At 38.8% G+C, this 21,767-nt stretch overlaps 1 protein-coding gene and 1 long non-coding RNA gene across 3 annotated transcripts in view; one reads left to right on the forward strand and one right to left on the reverse strand.

The window, feature by feature from the left end:
- Positions 1–20,627, forward strand: part of LOC126976526 (frizzled-2) — a 252,429-nt gene extending 231,802 nt beyond the window's left edge. For both annotated transcript variants that reach the window (XM_050824903.1, XM_050824902.1), the window contains 2 exons: positions 13,857–14,073; positions 17,357–20,627. In XM_050824903.1, the coding sequence (XP_050680860.1) occupies positions 13,891–14,073; positions 17,357–18,826 (1,653 nt within the window). In that variant the 5' untranslated portion in view covers positions 13,857–13,890 and the 3' untranslated portion in view covers positions 18,827–20,627. The remainder of the gene's footprint in view (positions 1–13,856; positions 14,074–17,356) is intronic.
- On the reverse strand, positions 16,268–16,945 carry LOC126976549 (uncharacterized). Its single transcript, XR_007731934.1, has 2 exons — positions 16,697–16,945; positions 16,268–16,597 (listed from the first exon to the last, which is right to left on the reverse strand). It is a non-coding gene; the product is annotated as an uncharacterized LOC126976549 (long non-coding RNA).
- Positions 20,628–21,767: the final 1,140 nt, after the last annotated feature.

The following is a 21,767-nucleotide window of genomic DNA, read 5'->3' on the forward strand; positions in this document are numbered from 1 at the left end:
TTACATCTATCTTTCAAAGAATCGACATTGAGTCGCTCACCAATCATTAGGTTAATTACCACTGATTAGTAATGAGTATGGATCTGTTTAACTTAAAAAGCTAACTTTGTAACTATAAGAGATATCGAAAAACGGATCAGCGCAATCGCTCGGAAATACATCAAAACCCCCAGTTTGACACCAAACTTCTTTTTTTTTTTTTTAGTAGGCATCACGAAGAAGTGAGCCAGAATCGAGGAGCCAGAACCGGCGAATCCCTACTACTGTGAGCCAGAACCGGCGAATCCCTACTACTCCCGTACGCACGTTTGTCCTCCTGTTCCATAAAAAATAAATCAACTTCAAGTTCTTGCTACTTCGAGCTAATGCCAAGCGTGGCTGACTGTTGACGAGTTGTCAATAAAATCGGTTACTTCAACTCTTTCCATTTCTATCTTGCTGTATTTCGAGAGTATCGTTTTCTCTCTCTCTCTCTCTCGCACGCTTTGTTTGTCTATACTCTAGTACTCTATTATAATTGTATGGTTAGGTATGGCTAATAATACGATAATGTATGACTCATTCAGAAATACGATTTTTATTTCTTTCTCCATTTATTAGTTTAGATTTTCAGACCAACTTTGACAAATTAATAAAAACACATTTTAATATTAATTATTGGTAGTGAACCGAAGCTAAAACTATGCATTTATTAACCTACAATCTTGAACAAAAGATGAGAAAATGTAAATTGCCTCTCCAACCGATTTTCTAACGGTTCAATTACGTACTTGAGCCTTCAAAAGAGAAAAACATGAAGGGAATGTAAATTTTCCAGCTCTTTTATTAACAAGTACCTATTACTTGTATTGTTGAGAATACTTTTCAGTATCTTATTGTATTACTTCCTTTTCACTTCGAACAACATATCTTTGAGCAGTGAAATTCAAAAGAATTGTTAAAAAATATTTATGTGGCAAAGGTTTAGTGTGAATAACTTTCTTAATGATACCACAGATTGAGAATGAAACGGCTAACTAAGGCTTTTTAATAATAAATTCTATCGCGGTGCTATTTTATTAAAAAAAAAGAATATGCCCGCTGAGTTTTTTTTATGATTATAAGGGGCGAGACGAGCAGGACGTTCAGCTGATGGTAATTGATACGGTTTGCCCATTACAATGCAGTGCCGCTCACGATTCTTAAAAAACCCAAAAATTCTGAGCGGCACTTCAACTGCGCTCGTCACCTTGAGACATAAGATGTTAAGTCTCATTTGCCCAGTTATTTCACTAGCTACACACACATCACAGTAATGCTTATAAATTTCTGCTTCACGGCAGAAATAGGCGCCGTTGTGGTGACATGAATATACAGGAGTGGAGTAGTAACCTACTAACCCAACCTAACGGGCAAAAATTTGAAAATTAGAAGTCGCTGTGATGGTTTGGAGTAACTTTCCAACACTGCACGCTAGATGGACTTAATTAAAGGGCGTAATTGTGGAAACAGGAGCCTCATATGAAATTCAAATATATTCATTAAAACACGATTTCAAATCACTTTTTGAACGTCAAAAACTACCACCCACGCTTGAGTAGAACATAATATGCTAGAAACCAGTGGGAGGCGCCTTTGCACAGGATGCCGGCTAGGTTATGGGTACCACAACGAACCATCAACTCAACGTCCTGCTCGTCTCGTCCCTTATTATCATAAAAAAAAATATTATTACCGTCCGGTGGTGCGGCCGTACCAAATCCGATCATGTGTTTAGGTTATAAGGGATAGACGGATTCACCGACCTTGTCACCAAACAATAAAGGAGGTGTTACACATCATGTCATACATCGGAGTTCATAAAGTCATTTTCTTATTAACAGAACAAGGTTGCTAAACCGCAGGATGTTGATAAACAATTTTGTCTCGAGTACATAAATTGAAAACTGACCAAGTGTATTCGATAACTGAACGTAGTTCCTGAAAAACCTTCAATGCCACAAATATCACATTTTAGGGAATTCGTGTTAAATGTTTAATAAATATTAGTATATTCCATACATGTGGGTTGGGCTACTAAGTCATGATGTATTTAAAAGAGTGACAGTGGGGCTGCCATTGTTTGTCAGTCCGTTATTATGAATCACGTGACCAGTTTTGTGTTACTCCTAACTCAATTTCGACATGATTGTGGTTTGGAACGTTTTTCTGAAATTACATCCAACTGATGAGCATGCTAAATACTTAAATAGCTGCTGAAATAATCTTTTGACCTTAGATTAAGGATTGGTCTCCGCTGCGCTCCAACTAGATACCGCAGGCGTAGTCGCAAAGTGCGGCAATTAATACTACGCCCAACTGGGCGTAATCGAGCCATTCTCGAACAATGTGTGACATTGACGTGCCACATGTTCAGTGAAACGTTAAGTAAAACTTTGTAAAAATAATAATACAAGAAATAAGAAAGACATTGGGATCAGATATCATCAGTAAGTATTTTGTATTTTATTAATTTCAATGTAAAATAACACGAAGCGTTATATATTATTATATACTTAATTTACAAAATTTGAAACATGCTATCGAGTGTAAAGACGCCATGCACGCAAGCATCTTTACGAATAGCCAATACACACAGGCAATATAAAGTTGTCGTAATCAAAAAGCTATTGTTCTTAGGTAGTTCGGTATCTAGTTATAGCGCAGTGGATACCAATCCTTAATCTAAGCTTTACACATGGACTTCTAATATATTATAAGTCTATATTATGTTATAATATAGGCTTTAAGGACACAAATCAAAAATCCTCAATCAATTCAATAGAAAATTAAATAAATAATATATTTTTACTAAGAAATATAACGAGAATAAATTGATATGGGAGCTGGCGCCAACCCCAAGTGATGCTTAAGCGATCGCTTCCACCTTTGAATCGGGTCAAGTTATAACAAAGGCTTTACAATTTCTCAAAACCGACTCGAAACACGAACAACAAAAGTACAATCACACAACTTCTTGTTTCATATTAACTTTCAAATTTTTACACTTAAAATGCATAGTAGCTCTTGCCTACTATTATTTTATCTGTAAGGAATAAGGTGTATATCTTCCAAAGCCCAGAACCAAATCTAACTGAATTGGCTTTTAGTTATTGTAAAAATCGAAATAATTCCAAATTATGAGTGCAAAATATCATATAGCTAAGCAAGTGTATTTTTTTTTCTTCTTCTTAGTATAAAATATGAATAGATAGGTTTCGTAGTTTGATGTTAATTAACTAATACCAAAGACCTACAAAGTACACATATATTAGATTGTAATCACGGACTAGTAAAAAAATAAGGACTCCGTGTCACCTTACGGCTTACATAACAGTGTAGCACCAAAACAAGCCGATTAACGTGTAAATACATAGCCCCGCGCACACACTTACACTACTACAGGCCGATAGGCGGCCATTATGAGTATTGTCATCGTCTGTAACAGATCAGTTTGCGTCTCAATAAAATATTTTAAAAATGCCGTCGTCCGTTGGAAAAAGTGTAAAAACGATACTATAAAAGTATTTGTGGCCATATATGATTATTTAAGGGAGAAAAAATTGAGTAACTGGTATCCCCCGTAACCACACACACACTAGCATAACGGTGCTTCACTTACTAATATCACGGCGCGGAGTCCTTCTTTTTTTACTCGTCCGTGATTGTAATATAGCCAAAAGCTTAGATCATTTATACGTCTAGATAGACTATGACAGCTGTGAAAACGTCGAGAAAAATTCAGTCTAAAGTTAACCTCTATGTTGAGCAATGCACGCACACTAACACAAAGTATCGTGCAAATCGCGAGTGTAAGACGTAGCTTGTCACGCACACTTAATTATTAAACCTGGCCTGTTTTTATCGGTTGTCTAACTGCAAGAGACTCTATTAAGACGTATAACAAAATTTGCCTATGCACAATCGTACATAATATACCTATGGTATTACCTATTTACAGCCGTTTTCAATAACCTATCTATACTTAGTTTGACTTACTAGAGGTAGACAAATCTATCCTTTTACGCTTACTTACATTTCAATAACCTATCGACATAAAGAATTGGATTATAACTATATTGGACATAACTATGGATAGATAAGATATTGTCATTAAACGATGACAGCCATGTATCCTTAACTTAAGTTAAGAGATTTAACTTAAACTTAACTTAAGAGATACGTTATTGAAAACGGCCGATGTATATAATATGTTCTTTTTATACACTGATATATGTAGGTGACAGTTTCATTTACATGTTTCCTATTGGATACTGTATGTTTATTTGTCTAAAGTCTCAACCAATGATTGACGTAAATAATTATAAACAAGAACATGTTTATAAAATACAACGCATCCGATAAGACACTCTTGTTCATAGTAAACAGTGTGTATGTTTATTTATTTCATCTTGAAGTTGTGTTGAAGCAATTATTATTTAGATTTAAAAGAATTTTTGATATAAATAAGAATCAAAACATTAAACTATGTTTCATGTTGTGGCATAGTTTATGTCCTCCGAATATAGTACAGGATGTCTATTACCAAAAACGAACAGCCGAATTTCGGTCCGAAACGAAAGAACGACGAACTTCAAATTAAATCGCATTACGATAATACGTCGGCTCCGAATCGTGCAGACGGATTTCGTTTCGGAACCATAGACATAAGTGAATTTGGGAATAAGGTTAACGAAAGACACAATGTCTTATCGCGAACTTCGCTTCGATTTTCGGATCCGAAACACTTTCGTAATAGGAAAATGTGCGATCCGTCAACCGAAACTTCGTACTTCGATTTTCGTAATAGGGCCAGGTACTATCGAAAAAATTTATTCAGGACCCACTTTGCTGATAATTGTTTTGAAGTGAAACTCCTTTAGCATCGTTGTGATTTACAACTCGATGAAATGAAAAAGCGAGACGATAGAGACATAAACAGGATAGGATTCAGCCGGCGAGAGAATGACACAGACACATAAATTCTTAATGTTTAAACGTGGGAGAAAATGGGATAGGAAGCATTATACAGTGTATTGGTACCAGGCGATCATAGATGAAGAAGAGATTGTCTTATGTATGACGCTAGTATACCTTAATATATTCTGACGTCATGCGCACGACGTATTACTACATAGACACCAGGAGCACATAAATATGGTAGCGGTGATAGTAATGTCTTTCATAGCGGTTGAAATCATGTTTCATCCTAGCAACATGTCAACACGACTTATTCGACGTCACGACGAATTCGAAAATAGAAAACACATCGGTTCGTGGCGGGAGAGGATCGAACCTGGGGCTCCATGGTGAGAGTAAACGATTCAACCTATTGAGCCACCGCGATAAATTATAAGTAATTAAACGATGCTGCAAGATGATCATAAAGAGCATAGACTTTATTATGTTTTACTTTTAGGAATTTTCTTTTTGACGTAAATAAGCTATAAATTTGTAGGTAAAGCTCCGTTTTGTTACAAACTAACCCTTTTATGTGCTTCCGTGCGTTCAATAAAGTGTGAAATTTATGAAGTGTCGTAAAAATGCTAATAAGTGTGTCAAGCAAGTTAGTGCAATAGTTAACTGGAGGGGGAAAGGGTTGGGGCTTGGGGAGATGTTATCACACCACCGCCGATACACGTGGATATTTATAACATTATACTTATTTACAACAAGGTAGTAGTAGTATTGGTAGCCCCCCCCCCCCCCCCCCCACAAGATGAATACGTTGGATGAAAGCAGCGCAGGACATGGTGATCTTTGGGGGAGGCCTTTATCCAGCAGTGGACGTCATCCGACTGAAATGATGATGATTACAATAGCATTTTAAGTGGCATGACAATAAACAAATCTAGTTGTCGCAATTATAGACGTCATGCGATCTTAATTATGATTGGTGGAAAAACATACATGAATAAAGAGACCAATGATTGATAAACGGTGAAGTAACGAGAGCAGAAGACATAAAGGTCTCAGAAGTGTTATCAGAGAAATATATATATTTTTGCAATAAAAACAGTATTTACAATTTAATAGCGAAGAATTATAACCAAACTAAAAAAGTCATATGTAACATAGATAAAAGAAATGGGCTGCGTAAGGCTCCATCCGTTTTTGAAATGATAATAACAGGAAAATAAAAAATATTATTAAATTATACAACTGAAGCGGCAGTGGGCAGGGCACATAGTTCGAAGGGCAGATGGCCGTTGGGGCAGAAAAGTCCTCGAATGGCGACCGCATACCGGAAGATGCAGTGTTGTTAGGCCCTCCACAAGATGGACCGACGATCTGGTTAAGATCGCCGGAATACGTTGGATGAGGGCAGCGCAGGACCGATCCTCGTGGAAATCTTTGGGGGAGGCCTTTGTCTAGCAGTGGATGTCTTCCGGCTGATGATGACTAATTCAGGATTGCGATCGTGTGTAATTTTCTACTGTCGCCTACATTGGTTGGGTTATCTGCTTGTTCTGTCTTTCAGTATTCATTACCCATGAATGCAAACATAACTACATAAGGAACGCCATTTCGAAGACACAGACATATATACGTAGACAAAACAGTCCCGCAACACATCGATTTCTGTGGCTGTGTTGGAACTGTGTAGATACAAGACAGTGTGATAATGTGTGTCTGTATGCTGAGATGTGATCTGATGAAGCAGGGAGCCACGTGGCCGCTCCCGATTCTGTGTACTTAGTACATTTGCGCGCCATTCACTACGGTGCGAGTGATACGCGAAGTGCGGTCTAAACAGAACTGTGTGTAAACGTAGCGACACACTGCTTCAGGCTAAAATAATTTATACGTCTAGATAGAGCATCTTGCTAACACATGACAACAGGCCCGGTTTATTAATTTAGTGTGCATGACAGCTATGTCTTACAGTCGCGATAATTACCTGTGTCACTTTGTTTTAGTGTGCGTGAGTTGCTAAAAATAGAAGTTAACAATTCGCCGCTATTTTTCGTCATAGTGTATTTAGACGTATAAATTATTTAAGGCTTCAGTGTTCCGTAACATATAATTACCATTGGCTACTCTATTATTACTACCACGTTAGTTAACTACAATTATTCAACCAATGTATTCTTAAATAAAAGTATTTAAAAGTACACTGTGATAGTTCTTGCACGAAAGGACGCATCTGCAAGTAAAATCCGACTGAGGATTTTTATTCTATCTGATCACCGCCGTTCAGACTCATTGCCTTTTTAGTGAGTGAAAAATAATATTCTTGTTAAAAAAAATACATCAAAATAGACCTTTACGCGACGTATTATACCGATCTTTACAAAAAAATGTTCTAATCAAATTTTGAATAAAAAGATTACTTTGTTAGACTTGTAGGTACCGTATTTTACCAAAAAATCCATGCTGCTTGAATCTACATATTTTGAATGTATGCTCTTACCCTTAAGGTACCCTAGCCCCAGTCCACTTCGTACATTGAGGTAATAAAGGTGACGAGTACATAAAAATGGACAATTAACAATGAAATTGACTGTTTTGGTACTCGAAAAAGGTATTGCGGGTAGTTTAGGAGTCTCCAGGTGACAGAAATTTTAAAGCAATTGATGATTTGGTTTACAAGAATGAACTGGTCTGTCTAGTTGTCGTGGGCTATTCAAGCTGGATCGACTGCCGCGCGTGACAAATGATGGTCAACTCCAGTCGAACATGGTCTCACGCGCCTGTCGCAATTAATTTGTACGCACCCTAAGGAAAACGCTGGAGTTAGTGACTTACGCCAAGCGCTAGTCTATAAGCTTTTAATCAGTTGGCCCGCAGCCAACCGATCGGGCGTCAACCTCGCCCGCGTCGTGTCGCCCGCTAGCACACGGGACACTGGACGCGACCGTCACCGCTGTACCTCGCGGGGACACGGACGCAACCTTTTCATATTAACGTCTACTTTACGTCAGTTTACAAACGGTACTTTTAATTGGTGATTTTGAAGTATGACGTCATAGAGTTGGCATCCTGTCCTATTTCAACACGCGGCGTCATATAAACAGCCATTCCATATATCTCGCACCTTCACAAGGTATCAAAATTCGTTGACAAATGTGGTTGTGTGCCCCTTCCTGGATTTTTTTAAATAACCTTACTAGGGCCACTGTATGACGCACGATAGCAGCTTATGCGTGCTTCAATACCTCTGTTTGAACTGATAACGTATTTACTTGGGCGGTTTTAAAGTAATTGAAATAAATAAAAATAAATTTAAGGATATAGTCTATATGTTCCCTGCTACCATTGTCAGGTCATCAGACTATCTTGCGGGGCGTCTCGACATTATTCGCTGTTTGACAGGATTCCAGCCGCCCAATTACACCTTCGCACGACATCCAGTGTGGCGTTCCACCACAGTGTGGTAATCAAGGAACTTTCTTCCACGTACAACCAAGCTGTTGAATGAGCTTCCTTCGTTCGTTTCGTGCGGTGTTTCCGGTACGATACGACATGAGTACCTTCAAAATAAGCGCTTACATCTCTCTCTCTGGTGCTGCAAGAGAATGTGGGCGACAGTGATCACCAATAAAAAAATCATGCTATATTATTTTCATTTATTCGTGTTTTTTATCTACCTTTAGGGGATAGGAGGACATACGAACACACGGGTCACAGGAGCAATGCCCTGTCTTTAAACGTAAGCGTCCATGTCATATCAGCCTGGATACACATATGATCCCGGATAATCCCGCATTAAACACTACCAGCTCATATAAATGACACTCTCAAAGCCTGTATAAAGTTCTCACTCGAACCGTATCTTATCAAAGACAATATTCTTTAAACATCTCAATGTAATTCATCATGAAGCATATTTATTTTAATTGACGTTGAAATTATCTTAATTAAAACGTAGTTTTTTTAATTACTCTCTCCGAAGTGCGCAAGTTATAAAATGATATCTCCTTATCGTACAAGAGCTATCTGTTTCTGTAAATATTTTATAATGGCTGTCATTTTTAAATATAGTCTCTTTGCGACTGATAATTTTGCAAAGACGACACTATCTCAATTTAGATAACTGTCTGGCATTGTAGTCAATTCCATTCGCTTAGAGTTTTAGGGTTCTAAAAGTTCAACAACCCTTATGCTAAGACCAATGTCAGTTGGTCCGTATATGAACGGTCTGTATCTCATAAATAGTAATAGTAAGTCTGGTAATATTTTATGAGAATGCGTAAATTTTTTTCTGAATGACAAAAAGGGACGAGACGAGCAGGACGTTCAGATGATGGTAATTGATACGCCCTGCCATGGTATACAATATACAAAGCATTACATTGTAGTGCCGTACAAGATTCTAGAAAAACGCAAAAATTCTAAACGGCACTACAATTGCGGTAGTCACCTTGAGACATAAGATGTTGAGTTTCATTTGCCCAGTAATTACTCTAGCTACGGCGCCCTTCAGACTGAAACACAATAATGCTTCATACTGCTTTACGGCAAAATAGTGTAGCGAAGATACATATCTAAGGCGGCAGTTGCAGCGGTGAAAACTGCCGAAAACCCAAAGAGGAGGAAATATGCACCACTCGGTGATGGATACATGTTTCCCTTTGGGGTATAGACGATGGGTCCTTGGTGTTCATCAGCACTAAAACTCATAACAGAGCTATCCAGGAGCCTTGATTTGACTGGTGACCCAAGGTCTGGCACGTACCTCCGTCATAATAGCCTAAACACATGATTGGACTTGGTACGGCCCAACGTATCGGACGCGGTCTGGTAGCGGACCATATTCGATTATAAATTTCGAAAATAGGTGTTATTACCGTACCAAGTACGACGCTGGACCATTTGGAGCGAGGCGCACACCGGACCTTCCGATAGTCCAACCGTACCAAATTATAAGCTATGCTATAAGTATAGATTAGGCCATACAAAGAGGTAATGATGCCGACTACGGGTTTTATTATATTTAAAATTATTAAGCTATTGCATAGCTTCTATCGCGGGCCTTGAGCGTGGAGACCGAATCCAGAAATTCCGTAACGAAAATAACCTAACACTTACTTACTAGATCTATATAGTTATTTCTATGTCTTTTTGTGCATCAGGTCTCAGGTTCGAGCCTGGGGTACGTCTTGATTTTTTTTTAATTTCTGTATTTTTTTATCACGTTTTTTAATTTTTATTATTATGACAAGCATTTTTATTTAATTTCACCCGTCCCATTTTCTGTCTGTAATCAAATCTTGCAAGTTAAATTTTACTTACTTCCCGTTTGCTTTTTTTTAAATTAATTTTATCAAAAAAAATACTGCATAAATAAAATAAATAAATAATTATAATTGCATAAGTTGATAAAAAATGCTATGCAATAGCTTTACCGCGGCAGTCCCCGAGTGCCACAAGTCTTTTAATTTATTATTGTTAAAAGATGAGCTGATTGAATTAGCCGTACTTAGGAACTTAATAGACAATATTTTGTTTCATTTCTTGTTAGTATTTTACGGCACAAATAGTTATGTAATAATTTTCAACTTGTAAGTCAACATTAAAATAAAATTGGAATATAAGTGGAGTCATGTTACGGCGCGGGCGCACCGTATTATACTGCAATTATTATAGTGCATGTTTTACGAGCTCCATTGTTTGTTGAAGTAACGACCACACGACTCGGAAACTGCTCTTTTACCAGACTTCTTACTAAACGTATTTACTTGAATTCGATTGCTTGTTTCTTTATTAGTTCCTTGCACTTAGGTCGGTTGGACACGAGTAATAGGTTTTTATGCAACTGTTGTGTAATAAGGGGTATTAAAACACGAATGTGGGTTTAATAATAATAAATTCTTTATTGCCATACAAAACATTACAAATACAAAATGAATATTTAGGATACACGATGAAACAAAAGGCGAAAGGAATAGGCTCAGCTTCACATGACATGGAATCATGGATTTATGTTTCCATGCAGCGCTGTTTTTCAGCGATACCCTCCTCCCTAAGGTGTTGAGTTGATGTATTTTGGCTCCCCGATTACCTACTTATATGGTTTATAGTGTGATAATAGTATCACATGAGTGTTTTAATACCTAATTATCAACAGTTGCATACAAGACTTTAACTACACTCATAATATGAATCCTCTATAAAAGATTCTGAAAGAGTTAGTTTACTGCTAACATTAAAAAAGCCAGTCCTAGTAACCATAATATCATCCAAAGGAGTGTTATTATGAAAACGGATGATATAATGTTGTACTGAATTTCATTACAACACTCGGTTCGATGATATAATTCTTATTAGGACATTGGGTGTTTTAATCTTTTTAATAAGCTAACTGTTTTGAATCTTTAATAGAGGATTTAAAGCGTGAAAAAAAATTAAAATGACAAATTCATAAAACGTCGTTTTAAAATTGTTGAAAATCGTCGTTTTATTGCTTACATTGAAAAAAAGTTTATTTCAGATAACTTGGGACATATTGGATTTACTTTTTTTATAAAAAAAAATATTAACTAAATTTATAAGTAAATTTTAGAGTGCCTAGAGGGCATCAACATAAACCCGTGAACTTATTTGAAAAACCTCGCAGAACTATTTTGGGAATTAATTCACTGTGTCGCGATTACTCAAAATTATAAACGCTTAGACCTATTGAGAGATTCGTTGCAAAGGTTTCGCAAAAATGTAAAAAAATACATTATAAATTTTAATAATAATATATTTATTCAACTAACCACTGGTGAATCTCAATAAATAAATAAACTATCATCCATAGTGTGTTAGTTAGTAGAACAAATATTTAATAATTATCTTAGTAAATCCTCTAGTATTTATGGACAAATTCGTTGGACAGTAATGCATCTTTCAGTGAAACAATTCATAATTATTATTGTAGCTCTACACAGGTAGTTCTAGCAATCATCAGATCATTTTTGTCAGGAGATATCTCGTGCAGCCAGAGTACTATCAACAGTAATAGCCTAAACACATGATCGGATTTGGATTGGAATGGTCCGGCCGTACCAAGTCCAAAAAAAATCTAATTCCAAATTTCTATATTTGATAGTAAAATATATATACAAAATTACTTATAATCTACTTATTAAAGCAATTTACAATTAAGCCCAATATATGTAAGGTATCAGAAAACTTATTTCTACAACCCTATCTACGTGTTGAGGGATAAAACTTTATTATGCTTAAAAAGCTAATACATAAGGTTTGTGGGGGAAAATCCAGGAAACTGGGAAAACCTGGCTATTTGCTATTCGTACCAAGTCCGACCATGTGTTTAGGCTTTAACACACCTGATGAGAGTTATATTTAGCGCAGCACGAAATGAACGCGCGTTCGACGAACTGCGGTCGCGTATTCCGGGAGACTCACGTTGCTTCCTGTTTCGTGTGCCTCCGCACTCCTTGCTCCGCACCTATTTCTGTGTGCGACTGTACTTAGCTTTTAGCTATTGCATATGCACTGAGCATGGGCATTGTGCATCGGATATTCCGGACAAATATCGACGTTGGATCCGTTTTTCTGATGTTGCACCATGGTATTCCTCGGTTTGGTTAAAGTTAAAATATGTAGGTTAATAATATCTAGTCAATATCGTATATTTATTTGAACATTTGATAGGTCAATATTTAGATATTAAACTTTAACAATAGCTTTAATCGGCGAAGATTGGACGATTACGGTAAACAGTTAAAGTTATGACATCATCTAAAAATTTTCAAATGGTGCAACTCATTTTAGCTCAACCGGTACTTCAACATGTTTGTTATTGCTAAAGTAAGTTTTTGCAACTCAGCCATGAGGCCACTAGAAAATGATAACAAGACTGAAACCCTTTGTGAACTTGTTCTATTCAGAACGCAAATAGTTATTTGTTCAACAAGAGAGCAAAGATTGTTTTTGTTGCAAATGCCGAGCTAGGGACCTGAGTCTAGAGAGTGATTCAAAGGCACAAGAAATAAAGTACTTTGCTCTCGTGTGGCACATTCAAATTTTCACATCACTAATGGAAACAATACAAGATTAATATAAAGATTAATTTTTTTTTTTTTAAATAAGATTAATATTTTTTTCCCACATCGATGAAAAGCTGTTTTTAGTCCCTGGTACGAGGGAGAAAAGTGGCCGATTCTCTGCCGGCAAGACTACTTTTGTCACTCGTACCAGGTACTAAAAGCGAGCTTTTCATCCAGGTGGAAAAAAATCGTATACGCACCACGTGAGATAAATAGGACATTGTCAACCGCGATCGTCACTATTCCGCGGGTGAGAATGACCTATTTTTCTCATATATTGTTATTATTTCTTTTTATTTCTGTTTTTTACAATTGACCGGTAAAATTTAAGATAAACATACTTAATTAGATTAGCAACGACCATACAAAGTCTTCGAGAAATCCCTCAATAATTTTCAATCTTTAAAAATCATCATATTCATTCGCCGCCGTAAACTGAGCTATTTCACAAACAAAAATTATAAGAATGTCTTTCTCTTAACTCCAAATATGCAACGATTTGATAAAGTAACAATAAATACCAACATATTGCTATATACTTTGTTTTTTGTTTAAGTACGGGAGGTTTGTATCTGAAATCAGGAAATGTGTCTAACTCGTTCCCTGATTGCAGCTGCAACCCTTACCTTTATCTATAACTTTAATGTTGTATGCGAGCCAAGTTGTACCCTATCGAGTCATTAATCTAGTTATTATGGATCTACACGTTTGTGAAAACTTTGCTAGCTTATTGTATTTATCAAAATTAAGGCTAAAACTATCTAAAATGTTAAGCTGTTTGTTTCCCAAATAAAAGAAAAAAAAAGTAGCAATAATAAAAATGCATTGGTGTTTCAGATGCGGTGAAGCAGGCTGCACGGCACGACACAAGATGGCGGCAGCGACGCTGAGGCTGTGTGTGGGGGCCCTCGCTGTTCTGATCGGCACAGGGACGGGGGCGGTACAGCCCCGCTGCGAAGAGATCACCATCCCCATGTGTCGCGGCATCGGCTACAACCTGACCTCGTTCCCCAACGCGCTCGACCACGACACGCAGGAGGAGGCCGGCCTTGAGGTGCCTTTCTTTATTAATATCCACGCGAGAGGTCGCGGGTTCGAGTCCCGCATTTTTTTTTTATAAAAATAAGGGACGAGACTAGCAGGACGTTCAGCTGATGGTAATTGATACGCCCTGCCCATTACAATGCAGAGCCGCTCAGGATTAGATCAGGAAATTCTTAGCGGCACTACAAGTGCGCTCGTCACCTTGAGACATGAGATGTTAGGTCTCATTTACCGAGTAATTTCACTAGCTACGGCGCCCTCCAGACCGAAAAAGAGTAATGCTTACACATTACTGTTTCACGGCAGAAACAGGCGCCGTTGTGGTACCTACCCATAATCTAGCCGGCATCCCAAGTCAATTACTTAATATATAAAATAAAAACGAAGGAGGTAACTAAGATTTCATAATCATAACAATATTGTATACGAAGAGAGGCGCATAAAATTCCGATTGTGATGAAGAAAACCAGTCTTTGCCCTTTATGTAGTAAAGAAAATGGGCGTAGAGTAGGAAGGAGCCTAAGATCTTCAGCTGCCTGCCTGTCCACCTTAAGAGTAATCCTGGTTTGATAAATAACCACTTTTCGGAGTTGTGTCCTTCCGTAGGAACGGAATAATATTCTTTAAAATTTAACAATATACCTACTATAGTTACTGTGCTCTATTCAATTTCTTGCCAATGGAGGGTTTTGTTTCTTTCATTACATAGTTTTTAACCTCTACCTCCAGAATAATCAATAAATAATCTCGAAAATTTCAAATTCTTTTCATACATTACTATTTTAGCTTACCTACCAATAACAAGTGTTTTTCATTTGCTGCCAATAAATATTAAAAGTGCAGTACCTAATTCACCAGCCACAATCTCAGGGTGCTGCATTAGTATTGAGACAAATAGTTTTTCGGCCCTTATTATTTCTAATGCTGTAATAATTGTTCCAAATAAAGATGATATACATTACTTGTGGTTTACTTAATTTATGTTTGACACCTTATTACATAAACTGTAATATCCATAGCGCCTTAAGAATATACCTATTGCTAATTAACATAACCTACTACAGATAAAGGTATCCTACCTTCAGAATACAAGGAGACGGCAGACCTGATTTTATTCTTTGATAAATTGGTTAACTCACTCAACAAAAAATATGGAAAGTAAACCTTTCCTATGTCCAGTAACATCAAAGTAAGGACATAATTAAATTTGGGATGAAACTAAAAAAGTTATGTTACACAATTGGATTCTAGTATTTTTAATTATCTCAATAATTATTATTCTACATAGTGAAAGAGTTTGTGTTTAATAAATATTAAGATACATGAGTTTAAATGCACCACAACTATTACAGTATGTAATTTCCACACAAAAGGATACCTCAAAAAGCAAAATACCTATCAATATTGTATAGGAACTAGTGTACACACAAGAGCAACAAGGTAGGGAAATTCATGAAAAGATTGCCAATATGCTGAAGAATATGATCTCAATGTACAGGTCAAGCAGCTTGTTTATAAGAAACAAAAGGCTATATTTAGGTGCAGGGGCGTGTATTGGTTTTCTAGCAAGGTAGGCACTGTAGATCTAGCGAGTAGTAATTGAGCCTGGAGATTGCTCATTGTAGGTATTTAGGAAATTTATGAGTGGGGTTTTCAATAGAAGTTTAGTTATAAAATAACAGAACTAAATTAAACTAAATTAACTTTAACATTATATCTAACTAGGTAGGCTGCCTATATGATATGCACACCCCTGTTTAGGTGCATCCTCTAATGGACTTTAAAGGCTTGAATCGATTATAGAAGTTTAGTGTGAACATGACAGTCACTTTCAAGAACTAAATAATAGAACTGTCCCTTATTTGATTGAAAGATATGATAGAAAATCCTTCAATTAAAAAAGACAATATGTAAGACAAATTGAGAATGATGAAACACTCAGAAAATTGGATGATTTTTATACAAATTACATCATACAGTAAATATTGAATAAATATTATGAGGTCTCATTATTATAGTTTTTCAAACTAAAAGGAAATCACCATTGTTATTATTTTCTTTTATTCATAATACATACCCTGAAATTAGATAACATCAAATATATGAAAAACATTTTAGATTCTAAAGGCACATAAAAAAACCCACCTCAGAGGTGGGTTTTTTTCGTCACCTATAGAAAAGCCAAAAACCTTTCTGCAACAATATTTCATATTATGAGCCAATTAAAATAGTGTACTATTTTATGAAATTATATACTATACTACTATGACGTATGATCCACTACAGAACAATATTTCTGTAGAAAACACATATTTGGGTTAATTTAGTTGACATTGTATTTATTTTGACCATCTTTTTTCACTAATATGTAGAATATCTTCTTCACTCAGAGAGGAAACTGATGGCTGGCCTTGAAATAAATGTTTTCGAACATTGGAGTTAGCAAACTCATTGATCTATCTCCTGCTTGTTTCGTTTATTTTTTTTTATTCCAAGAAAATACAGATTCACATGTTTGTGTTGATGTTCCACCACTGAAAAACAAAAGTTGTACGGTTATTAAAAGAGAACTTAGTATTTGGATCGTTACACTCCGTGTGCAAAATGTATATATTTATTTAAAACCGACGTACCTGTGCATCTGCTTTGATGTTCATAGTCAATTTCAAGTTTGAATGAAATATTCGCTACTTTTCCTCCAATATTTTGTCGTCGCAAATTTCGAACGACATAGTGCTTGTAGCCAAGGTTTTTTAATTTAAATAAAAACTCCACTACAATGAGGAACTGCATTATCGACTAATTTTATAAATTCAAGAAAATGTTTCACTACCACAAAAAACTGCTTTGGATATTTGATAACAACTTCAAGCCATAATTGACAACTGTCGGCCCCGAAGTAAAAGTACTCTGTGGTCATAGTAAGTAAACTTTAGTAATATAATAATAGTTACAGATAAAAAATAGAATAAACGAAATCGATGTTGCAACGTAACAATAATTTATTCTTGTTAAACGGCAACATCGGATTGTCTACGCGACAAGGCCAAGTCTTCGACGAGAATTTTGTCACTCGTAGTGTGCATGTTAGGGTAAACGAGAAATTAACTGATTTCGATAACTTTTGTCTCTCGCGTCGCGACATATCTCGCGTAGCGCATCTTAGCCCTGCAGGTGACTCGTACTCTCGTTTGTCCTCCTCGTCATAAAATAAGAAACAGATAAATATCTAAAGCCTGATAAGTGGATTATAAGGCTCATATTTATGGTGTTGTGGTTATTTATCTTTTCAGGTTCATCAGTACTGGCCGTTGGTTGAGATCAAGTGCTCGGCAGACCTGAAGTTCTTCCTGTGCTCGGTGTACACCCCGATCTGCATCGAGGACTACGCGAAGCCGCTACCCGCGTGCCGCAGCGTGTGCGAACGCGCTCGGGCTGGATGTGCACCGCTCATGCAGAAGTACGGGTTCCAGTGGCCCGAGCGCATGGCGTGCGAGAAGTTGCCGCGTCTGGGCGACCCCGACCACCTGTGCATGGAGGAGAACGAGCGCGCGCAGGAGCCCGAGCCGCCGCGGGCTCCTCCGCGGCGCCCTGCGCGCCCGCCCGCTCACTGCAAGGATCCAAAAAACTGCGAGGGCGCGCCGGCTGCCGGCGCGGGAGAGGCCGGCGCAGACGAGTGCGCATGCGCGTGTCGTCCGCCGCTGGTGGTGGCGCGCGCGCCGCTCAACGGCAGCGGCGGCCGCGGCCTCGCCGGCGTGCCGGGCTGCGCGCTGCCGTGCCGCGGCGCCTTCTTCACGGCCGAGGAGAAGGAGTTCGCGGGCGTGTGGGTGGCGCTGTGGGGCGGCCTGTGCGCCGCCTCCACGCTCATGACTCTCACCACGTTCCTCATCGACTCGCAGCGCTTTAAGTACCCCGAGCGCCCCATCGTGTACCTGTCCGCCTGCTACTTCATGGTCGCGCTGGGCTACCTCGCGCGCCTCGCCGTCGGCCACGACGAGATCGCCTGCGACGGGGCGCTGCTCAAGACCACCTCCACCGGCCCCGGCGCGTGCACCCTGGTCTTCATCTTGGTGTATTTTTTCGGGATGGCGTCCTCCATCTGGTGGGTCGTGTTGTCGTTCGCGTGGTTCCTGGCCGCGGGTCTCAAGTGGGGCAACGAGGCCATAGCCGGGCACGCGCAGTACTACCACCTGGCGGCCTGGCTCGTGCCGGCCGCCAAGACCGTGGCCGTGCTGCTCGCGGGCGCCGTGGACGGCGACCCGGTGGCGGGCATCTGCTACGTGGGCAACACTTCTTCGGACAACCTCAAGAAGTACGTGCTGGCGCCGCTCGTCGTCTACTTCGCCCTGGGCGCGACGTTCCTCCTGGCGGGGTTCGTGTCGCTATTCCGGATCCGGTCGGTGATCAAGCGGCAGGGCGGCGTGGGCGCGGGCTCCAAGGCGGACAAGCTGGAGAAGCTGATGATCCGCATCGGCGTGTTCAGCGTGCTGTACGCCGTGCCGGCCGGCGTGGTGATCGCGTGCCTGGCGTACGAGGCGGGCGCGCGCGAGGCGTGGCTGCGGCGCGTGGCGTGCGGCGCGGCGTGCGGCCCGCGCCCGCTGTACTCGGCGCTCATGCTGAAGTACTTCATGGCGCTGGCCGTGGGCATCACGTCGGGCGTGTGGATCTGGTCGGGCAAGACGCTGGCCTCGTGGCGCCGCGTGTGGCGCGGGCCCCGTGCTCCGCACCCCGCGCGCCGCGCGCTCGTCAAGGGCGCCGTGTGACGCGAGGCCGCGGCGCCGCCCGCCCCGCCGCCGTCACTGCCGCCGCCCTCCCTACCGCCGTCGTCACTGCCGCCGCCGTCTCTGCCGCCGCCCGTCCTGCCGCCGCTCGCCGCGCACCCCTCGGCGCCCTCCGCCCGCTCCGGACAGCCGCTATCGGACTATGGACCGGTCTAATTCTGATCGTGTTTGACGCTTCTGTTGTTGTTCACGCTGTTGATTGAACTGGAATCATTTTCCTTAATATAGTGCGACACGGCCGCCCAAACGAATGATACTCGTTAAAACCGTTCAAATAATTATTGTAACAAGTGTTAGGTGTGATGAAGACTACGGACATAAGTTGCTAGTCCGAGCGAGTGTCGCGGCGACAGTAAGCAGTGCGCGGTGAAATTAAAGTGACGATAGACCTTGTCCCAGATGGGACGCGGCGGCCCGGACGTCGGGTGTGTGTGTGCCATTCGACTAGGTGCCATGTGATAGTTGACAGTGACAGATGTCAGTGATTGACTGATGCGTCGACCTCTCTAGTCTTAACGTTATGATGCACGACGCGTTCGCGATCAGATACCCTAGGATGTCGGTCATGGACTAGCCTGGTTGTTCACTTGTGGCTCGTTTAAATGATACTTTATACTCATGAAAAAAATTCTCTTGTTTGGCCAGTGTTAGCCACTCGATCTGACATAGACATTTATCTATAGGTTCTCCAATATTTAGGCTGCCATATAACATTTTAATGTATGATTAAATGCAAATCAATGTGATCTTTGTTCTGATGTAAATCATAAACCAATTCCAATTTAATACATTATCTGCTAATAGAGAATATAAACACATATAGTGACTTGTTACTTTCCCTCAAAATCGCGTTTCACAGTCACTATTTCTACTTCTATTCTGTATTCGCGGTTGATTGTGAAACGTTAATTGTAAAAATTTAATTCAATATAATATAATAATGATTGTAAATAATTCTGTAAATACTCAACCAGATTCCATATAACAAATGTTTACCAGGTCATAATTTTGAGTTTGTTCTCATCGGAAACATTTGCTAAATGAAATTTGAATGATCGATACTTACTTTCCCACCAACCTGTGGTTAGCCACGGACTTCTTAATTGCAATACGTCGTGTTTTACGTCGCCTTTTATGTCGTTAAGAAGACGAGCAACATCTGTATCCCTTTGATTATATGCAAATACATATTTATTAAAACCACTTAATCATCTTAACATATATAAGATTGATTGTATAAACGTTGGACTTGTCTTCTTTAACACCATAATGGTGAACCCCACTGATTTCCCTAAATTGCCATTATTAGTAGAATATAGTTGACAATATAGTGAGTCACCACTGCCTTTACTTGCAGAAGACTAGCTTAATATCATTTAATTTAATGTAAACAAAGAATAAGGTTGTAAAATTGTACGTAATATATAATATCTATGATTGTGGTATACGTAATAACTTTAAATTAAAAATTTCTATTCATCCTGGATGTAATTTAGTAGGTAGCTATTGAGTACCAAACGTATATATATATGTATGTATGTAAGGGCGGATTGTAGCCAACGCCATCTGTTGTCGAGTAGAAGTTAATGAACACTGCCAACTATTGTACAATAGCAAAGTTTATTATGTAACTTTTCTACAGCATTGAGTAATGCAATGTCAATTTGGAAATTAATAATTTTAGTAACTTTTCATGTTTGTACATGCCACATAAAAAGAGAATAAGAATATGTAATTTATTTTATATCCTAACTGTAGATAAATAAAGCGACTTTATGTATTAGACAGTTGTTTATATTCCATCTAAATACCTAGTATAATAATAAAATTGTATTTAATTGGTTTTTAAAAATATTATTGACATGTTACAATCAGCGCCATCTATCCAAGCTGTAATTACTTGCGCTTTTATGTGGATGTCGTGTATTTCAGGTTTTAATTTCTATTAATGAATAATTATTAATATCAGAATGATATCATCAGTTTATAAGGACATTATTTTTTTTGCTATCGGTATACGAAAGAAATGAGAACTTGGGTTGGGAACTTCCGTGGGTTTTTTTATGAAAGTGTAGTACAAACGAGCATAAAAAGGGGTCATCTGATAGTATTTGATCACCGCAGCCCATACTCTCTTGTAACACCAGGAGAATCACAAGAGTATTGACAGCCTTATAAAGGTCGAAGAAACATACATATGAATTAGAAAACCGAAAACACAATGGAACGAGGTGGACGAGGATCAAACCCACCGAACACTTCTACTCTAACCAGTGGCACCGTCATGAGATTCAACGGTTCTAACTGGACCACAGACGCATAATTATTCAAATACCACGTGTCTGATTATGTTCCGTGGTGACCTTAAAGATATCTCCTCTCTGGTGCTCTCTCGAGGCGCCATCTAGTGTGATAATACTGAAGCTATTTATAAACGTTGTTGTTGGTAGGTATTCAAATCAAAGTAAACTCAATGATAAATATAATTTTTTAATATACCATGAATTAATGTTAAAATAATAAATACACTAAACTTGCTCCAAACTTCATAAATCCCTACTGGCCAACTGCATTAACGGATCTTTGTATTACCCAAGCACGTGAAAAGTTAAAATCTACATTATGCTTCCACTTTAAATATGGAGACTTCGATACTACTATTTCACTCCAATTACCTCGTTTACCTACATTGAGGTGGTACATGTTGACGCATAATTAAAAATAAAGAAGATATTATAATTAAAGCTAAACTTACTTCGTAAGAAATTGTTTGAGCTAAAGCTTGTAAACCTCCTAAAAGTACTTGTACTATTACATATTCCTTGACTTTACTCAAAACCAATTAGGGGCGGTTGTCTCCAGCACACTAGATTTATTCTGTTTTGAAAGGTATCTGATCTGTATTCAGATCAAAAAAATTATC

This window comes from Leptidea sinapis, chromosome 41 (assembly GCF_905404315.1).
Source record: "Leptidea sinapis chromosome 41, ilLepSina1.1, whole genome shotgun sequence".
Taxonomy (NCBI): Eukaryota; Metazoa; Arthropoda; class Insecta; order Lepidoptera; family Pieridae; genus Leptidea; species Leptidea sinapis.